Consider the following 7,330-nt stretch of genomic DNA (forward strand, 5'->3'; position numbering starts at 1 on the left):
TCAAACACCATCCATTTTTACTCTAATCCCCCTGTTATTCTGTTGTTATTGCAGTATTATTCAGCATAATGAGCAGTTACTCTGCTGTTATTGCACAATTAGTCTACAGTTATTCGACTGTTATTCTAGTTTAATTAAGCTTTCCTATTACCTTTGTTTTCTACAAACACTATCCATTTTTATTCAAGTGTAAATTTAGTCAAGTGTAAAAGCAGTGGTTTAGACTTACCATTATTCTGTTGTTATTGCAGTATTATTCCGCATAATAAGCAGCTACTCTGCTGTTATTGTACTATTAGTCTACACTTATTCTGCTTTTATTCCACTAGTTTAATTAAGCTTTACAAACACTATCCATTTCTACCAAGAATATCCATTTTCTATTCAACTGTCAATGGCTGTTTTTTCTCAACTGTGATCTTATTGCACCGTTATTCTGCTGTTATTGCACTATTATTCCGCATAACAAGTAGTTTATTCTGCTGTTATTGTAGTATTATTCCACAAAAGGACTAGTTTATTCTGCTTGTTATTCCACTTTGTTAGTCCAAATTATTTTGTTAAAACTATTCATTTTTATTCAAGTGTAAATTTAGTCAAGTGTAAAAGCGGTGGTTTAGACTTTGCTTTTATTCCACTTTATTCTACCATTATTCCGCTGTTATTGCGGTATTATTCTGAGTAATTAGCGATTATTATCTTTGTTATTGCACTATTATTCTGTAAAGACTTCGTTATTCCAACATTACTTAAACATAGTAGTAAATAGTACTTAAAGATAGTACTTACATAATAAACATTCACGTTCTAAAATATTAAAGCCATTATTTTTAAAGCAATAAATATTTAAAACATATTTTAAAGCAGCAGCCCTGGACCATCATCGTTAGATTTTTATATCTTTATTCTATTCTCGACGCTGCGCAGTCCTTGGACAAAGTGCTCGAACTTCCACCGACTCATCCTGAAAAGGGTTTTTGTATCCTTCCATAAGTTCCATGGCTTTCAGAATCGGTGTCCAATCGGCGAGAGATTGAAGGATAGACTTGATGTAATACTTCTTCAAAGCATTCACACCAAAGCAATGAATTGATTGTCCATGTCGGCTTCTGTGTAGTTCCTATTTTTCTTTTCCTTCAACTGTCTACGCATACGTTCATTTTGAAGTTCAGCAACCTTCAACTGTGCCCTAACATTGTTGACCTCTCTTATTAAGGTCTCTTCACGGTTTTTTGCCGCCTCTACATTTGTCCTTGTCTCGATCAACTCTATCGAAAGGGACTCTATCTTCCGTTTCGCTTCATTGATTTCCTCCCTTGTTGGGGACCTTCGGTTATCGTCGATTCGTCACTCATTCTGCAGCATTGGAAGTATGAAACTTTTTGCATTATAAAAAGATGTTTAAAATATTTCAACCAAATTAAAAGCATACCAAAGCAGAAGAAAGAGAATTACCTTTTCTGCAACATCCAGTATAGTGTAGACAGTTAAGAAAAATAAACATCAAAGAAAAATAAAGAATAGAAAGATAAGAAATTACCTTTTTGCAGAGGAGATAAAGTTTTTTTTTGGAATGGACTTTTTCAGTGTGTGTGTTTGTTTTTTTTACTCGAAATAGCAGTATTTATAGGGGCTTGGGAAATACAAACAGTTTTTCTGTAATAAAGTATAGAAAGATAAGAAATTACCTGCCTACCAAAAAAAAAAGATAAGAAATTACCTTTTGCAGAGGAGATGCAGAGTTTTTTTTGGAATTTACTAATTCAGTGTGTGTTTTTTTTACACGCAATAGCAGTGTTTATAGGGGCTTGGGGAATACAAACAGTTTTTCTGTAATAAAGTATAGAAAGATAAGAAATTACCTGCCTACCAAAAAAAAAAGATAAGAAATTACCTTTTGCAGAGGAGATGCAGAGTTTTTTTTTGGAATGTACTTATTCAGTGTGTGTGTTTTTTTTACATGCAATAGCAGTATTTATAGGGGTTTGGGGAATACAAACAGTTTTTCTTTAATTATATTAGATTAGGTTAGGTAACTGTTTTTAATAAAAACTGAAAAGTGGAACTGCTTTTTATAAATATTACTAATCTGTTATTATTCAACTATTATTGTATTGTGTAAATGCAGTTTTATTTTGTGGGTGGTTTGTGGAAAACAGTAAGATAATATTATAAAAAAAAAATTAAAGTAACTAGTATTAATTCTCATATAATGTAGGTCTCACTTTATTATCTAGAAGTAACATTTTAGGATAAAATGTAATTCAAACAATGACAAATAGTAAAAGTCTTTGACATTTAGGCGAGGTCTTCATCGTAGCCGCTGTCTTTTGCGTCTCTTTTGTCTTTCTCAGTTCATGCATCTGATTCATATTCCTGCAAATTTTTGCTTAGTATTTGTCATTGAGGTAACGTAACAATTAGAGCAAAAATAACAACACATTAATAGAAGAATAGCAGTAGAATAACATTAATAGCAGTAGAATAACAATTAGAGAAAATTTAGTCAAGTGTAAAAGCAGTGGTTTAGACTGCTTTTATTGCACTGTTATTATACCATTATTCTGCTGTTATTGCAGTATTATTCCGCATAATAAGTAGCTACTCTGCTGTTATTGTACTATTAGTCTACACTTATTCTGGTGTTATTCCACTAGTTTAATTAAGCTTTACAAACACTATCCATTTCCACGAAGAATATCCATTTTCTATTCAAAATAACAACACATTAATAGCAGAATAGCAGTAGAATAACACAACAGCAGCAGAATAACAGAGTAACACCGGAATAATAGGGGAATAACAGTAGAATAAGAGGATAACATTAGAATAATAGGAGAGTAATAGTTTAGATTCATACCTCTTCATTTTCTGATTCTTCTTCATCATCGTCATCAGAAGGGGGACTTTCAGCAAATGAAAGATTACAAGTTCTACTATTGTGGTTCACCCACTTCTTGCAGTTACCGCATCTTCGCTTCCTCTTTTCTGGCTTGCTCTTGGCCTTTTCTTTCGACGACCTGAATCTTTTGCCACTGACCTTATTCTTGGCCTTGTTTGGCGGTCGAAGGTCAATATCATTTGAAGCTGTGATACCAAGAAGATCCTCGATTTCCTGGTTTTTAGTTTTCGGTTCAATTGGTCCTGTGATGTTCTCCCTAAACTGTGTCAGGGTTTTCTGCAGTTGCTTCATCTGTTTAACCGTAGCATAATTGTCCATCACCCCGACAGTTGCATAAATCTTAGACCAAACCTTTGACATCTCAGCTTTCTTGATGTCAGCTTCGTCAATGTCTTCTATGACCTTTCCATTTTCACCTTGGACAATTGGCTTGTAGGATTTCTTTGTCCATCTAGCAAGGACATAAGGCTCAGGTATCCTGTGTACCTGCCTACCATTCCACACCCACAGTATATGCCGACAGACAATGCCATGCCTCTCAAACAGCTTACATGCACATTTGCTCTCGTTAGTTTTGGTGTTAAATTCCACTCGGAAGTTTCTGTGCTTCAGTCCATCACGAACGTCATGGTACTCCACTGTCCCTACTGTTGTCAAACCCTCGACCCCCATGCTGCATATCGCATGTTTGACTTCGTTCTGAAAGTCTGCAAAGATGGATGTGTGTAGACAAGTGAGGCATGCATCTCTACCTTCATCGGCCCTACTTTCTTGAGCATACTATGCTCGTTGGCAGTGTCCATCCTCCTTTGTGAATGTCTTTGTTGTTCTATTGCCGAATTGTACCTCATCCAGAACTCGACAAGGGTTCTAAAGTGGCTTTCAAACCGTTTGAAATAGCTGTTTGAACTTTCGAATCTCTAGGTTGTCCGCAGCAAACAACCTAGAGGCAGATCGCGAAAGTAAGCGGGTATCCACTTTTGTCTGATTGCGAATACATACTTCAACCACCGGTTACTTTGCATACCATGTGCTTCAATAACGGTTTGCCAGTTTTGTTCAAATGCTTCTGTTTCTAAGTCGACATCCCAAACAACGGCATTTATGTCTGTCATAAATTCCGTGTCATTGAAGATTGCCCTTCCCACCTTCTCAGGTATTTTCTGCATGATATGCCACATGCAGTACTTGTGCACAGAATGCTTGAAGACATTTGGGCATGCCTTTTTAATTCCAGGGCATTGGTCTGTAATTATACACTGAGGTTGCTGCTGCCCCACTGCTTCGAGGAATTTTTTAAAAATCCACTCAAATGAATCCTAACTCTCGAAGTCAAGTAATCCAGCTGCAAAAGTTACCGTCTTCTTGTTGTGGTCTACTCCGGTGAACGGAATAAACACCATAAAATATTTGTTTGTCTCATAAGTAGGGTCAAACGAGATCGTGTCTCCATATAACTTGTAGTTGTTTATCCCTTCCTTATCAGCCCAAATAACCTTCATCAAGCATTTGTTCTCATCTTGATCATAAGCAAAATAGAACCCCTTTGTTTCAGCCAGCATTTTGAAATGCCCAATGAACATTTTAGCATCCTTATCCCCAATGTAACACTTGATATTTCGTTTGAAATTTTTGAAGTCTAGCAAAGAGGCACCGATATTCTGATAACCATTTGAGTATTCCTTGAGAATTCTGAAGCTCAATGTTGGACCTATATTGAGCTTAGTATGATCAATAATGGTCCTCTTAATGTAGCCATGGACGTCCCTTGAGAGCTTTTGGAACTCTTTGTTTTTGACAGAGTAAAGAGAGTGATTGTGAACGTCTACAAAGACGTCCACAATATATCCAAATGATCAATCGTCTGTTTTTTCACAGGTTCTCAACCTCATGTGCGCCTTGCAGCCACACCTTGTCAGAGCATGCTTCTTTGGTTGTCTAATTCTGCGCTCTTTGTTCTCTGTTATACTCAAATTACCAGCTTCGTGATTTGTTGCTTCAAGTCGATTTTCTTTTCATATCTCTATACCCTTATCTGCATTACTGGACAGGTGATTTGACGCCGACGCCCCCCTTATATTTCGCATTTGTGTACCTTCTCACATCAAATCCAAGCAAGCCAATGCGTATATCTTTGTAGAACTGCATCTTTGCATCCTCCAAGGTAAGAAAGAACATTCCACGTTTAGGCGTAAAATCGATCTCAACGGTCCTTACCTTTGCTCGGTACCCCGGGTGTCTTCTTTGTAATGAAGAGTTGGAACAAACTCATCGTTTTCTTCGTCTGAACAGGTTGGGCTGGTGAATATATTGTTATCAGAAGAATCCTCAATAGCTAAGACTGCATTGTCTTCAATAATAGAGACAGTAGATTATTATAATGAGTACAGTCAATGGAAAACAAAATGACAATAACATCAAAATAACAGTAGCATGGGGGAGAGATCAACATTGCAGTAATGTGACAATAACAATATGATAACAGCAGCTTGGAAACAGACGACAATCAATAACATCACAATAACAGTAAATGTGTTTTTCTTATGCTACTCTCTTATCAGCCGTATATTTTCATACTAATGCACAATAATATCACAACAATAGTACCATAATATCAGAATAACAGTACAATAATATCATCATATTTCTCTACTTTTACAATAATAGTACAATAATATCGAATAACAAGATTACTCGATTCTCTTTGTATTATAATACGAGATAATCTTGTATTTTTTATGCTACTCTTTTACAAGCCATATATTTTCATGCTATTGCACAATAATAGCACAATAATATTACAATAATATCACAATAACGATCAATAATATAATCATGTTCTTGTCTTTTTACAATAATAGTACATTAATATCGAATAACGATTCTCTTTTTCTACTCTAATACAAGCCAGACAGATACAATAATATCGAATAACAATTTGAGAAACACATAGAAATCAATAATTGATTTATAAACAACGGATAAAGAGATAAGAATCAATAACGATTACTTACTGTTTCCATATTTACTTTGTCGAGTTGATTTCTTCGCTACGTTGTTATTAATATCGTTGTCCATCTTTTATACCTGAAAACAGTAAAATCAAGTATTCAATTCAATTAAAATCAACGAATTTCACGAATTTTACATTAATTTCGAAAATACGATTGAATACACTAAAAATCAACGAATTTACATTACTTGTAATTCGATTGCAGCTAAAAATCAACGAATTTGTGTAATCTTATTAGGTTTTTTATGAGATTTATATAGTCGGCGTTCTGATTTTTGTGTTTCTCTGTTTTTGATTTGTAGAGAGATGTAGAGAGAGAGAGAATATCGTTTGAATGAAGTTTCTGTTTTCATGTTTCAGCTGCTTTTGTATTTTTCGATTTTTCCTTTTTTTTCCCTAATTTATCATTTAATCTCAGCCCTTGATTTCTTTTAATCTCAGCCCTTGATTTCTCCAATTCACAACTCACCATAAGACCCCAACTCACGAGATCCCGCATATATATATATATATATATATATATATATATATATATATATATATATATATATATATATATATATATATATATATATATATATAGAGAGAGAGAGAGAGAGAGAGAGAGAGAGAGAGAGAGAAGGGTTCTTATAAGGTCCTTATACCATATAAGGTCCTAAGTCCTTATAAGAGCCCTTGAATAGAAGGGATGGAGGGATGGGATTGTCTCTCAATGAGTGGCCACAAATTAATCCCATCTAATTACCTCCCTTAATCCTTCTAACTTCTTAAACATTCAGCCTCTCATAATCTCCTCTCATTATCCCACCACCCTCCTCTCTCTCTATATCTCTCTTTTATCTCAAATTCCCAACAAAATAAAAACCTAAAAATCCCACCACCTTTCTCACCCTCCTCCTCTCCTCTTTCTGAACCCCTCCTCCAAACACCACACCCGACCCACCACAACCCCACCACACACCACAGCCGACCCACAACCCGCCACACACCACCCGCTTCCCTCCTCCCTCCACCACCGCAACAACTCCACGACAACGGCAGGTGCGAGTAGTCAAGGAAATCAATACATTTATGAACAAAACTTTGTTTTTCATTATGTTGAAATGTTTTTCTTTTTTGTAATTTTCATGTAATTTGTTTGGATTGTTTTACTGTAATTTCTTGTTGTTGCACCATACCGACACAAGGCTGTTTGCCTCTTGCTTCCCTAATTAATTAATTAATTAATTTGCATTCTCTTAAAACTGTACTCCATTATTAATAATAAAAGTGACAAGATCGACCGGTTGCTTTTATAACCGATGGTGTTACATACTGTTTGTGCTTGTGTTGTTTGGTTTTGTTTTTTTTTTTTTTTCAGATCTCCCCCTCTATCATTTTGTTTATGTCGTTTCTTTTTTTTTTTAATTTAAAAT

At 35.2% G+C, this 7,330-nt stretch overlaps 1 protein-coding gene across 1 annotated transcript; it reads right to left on the minus strand.

Annotated features, from left to right (window-relative positions):
• Positions 1-1,071: 1,071 nt before the first annotated feature.
• LOC141608251 (uncharacterized) lies at positions 1,072-4,071 on the minus strand. Its single transcript, XM_074427614.1, has 4 exons — positions 3,930-4,071; positions 2,861-3,609; positions 1,456-1,460; positions 1,072-1,144 (listed from the first exon to the last, which is right to left on the minus strand). Exons 1-4 carry the CDS (start codon positions 4,069-4,071, stop codon positions 1,072-1,074), a joined length of 969 nt encoding a protein of 322 aa, XP_074283715.1.
• Between the last annotated feature and the right edge of the window lie 3,259 nt (positions 4,072-7,330).

The sequence above is a fragment of the Silene latifolia genome, chromosome 10 (genome assembly GCF_048544455.1).
Source record: "Silene latifolia isolate original U9 population chromosome 10, ASM4854445v1, whole genome shotgun sequence".
In the NCBI taxonomy this organism is placed as follows: Eukaryota; Viridiplantae; Streptophyta; class Magnoliopsida; order Caryophyllales; family Caryophyllaceae; genus Silene; species Silene latifolia.

Coding starts and splice junctions, on each gene's coding strand:
- LOC141608251 (XM_074427614.1), bottom strand. CDS start 4,071: ATGCAGAAAATACCTGAGAAGGTGGGAAGGGCAATCTTCAATGACACG. Junction 3,610..3,929: donor AACCGTTATTGAAGCACATG/GTATGCAAAGTA, acceptor CCATCTTTGCAG/ACTTTCAGAACGAAGTCAAA.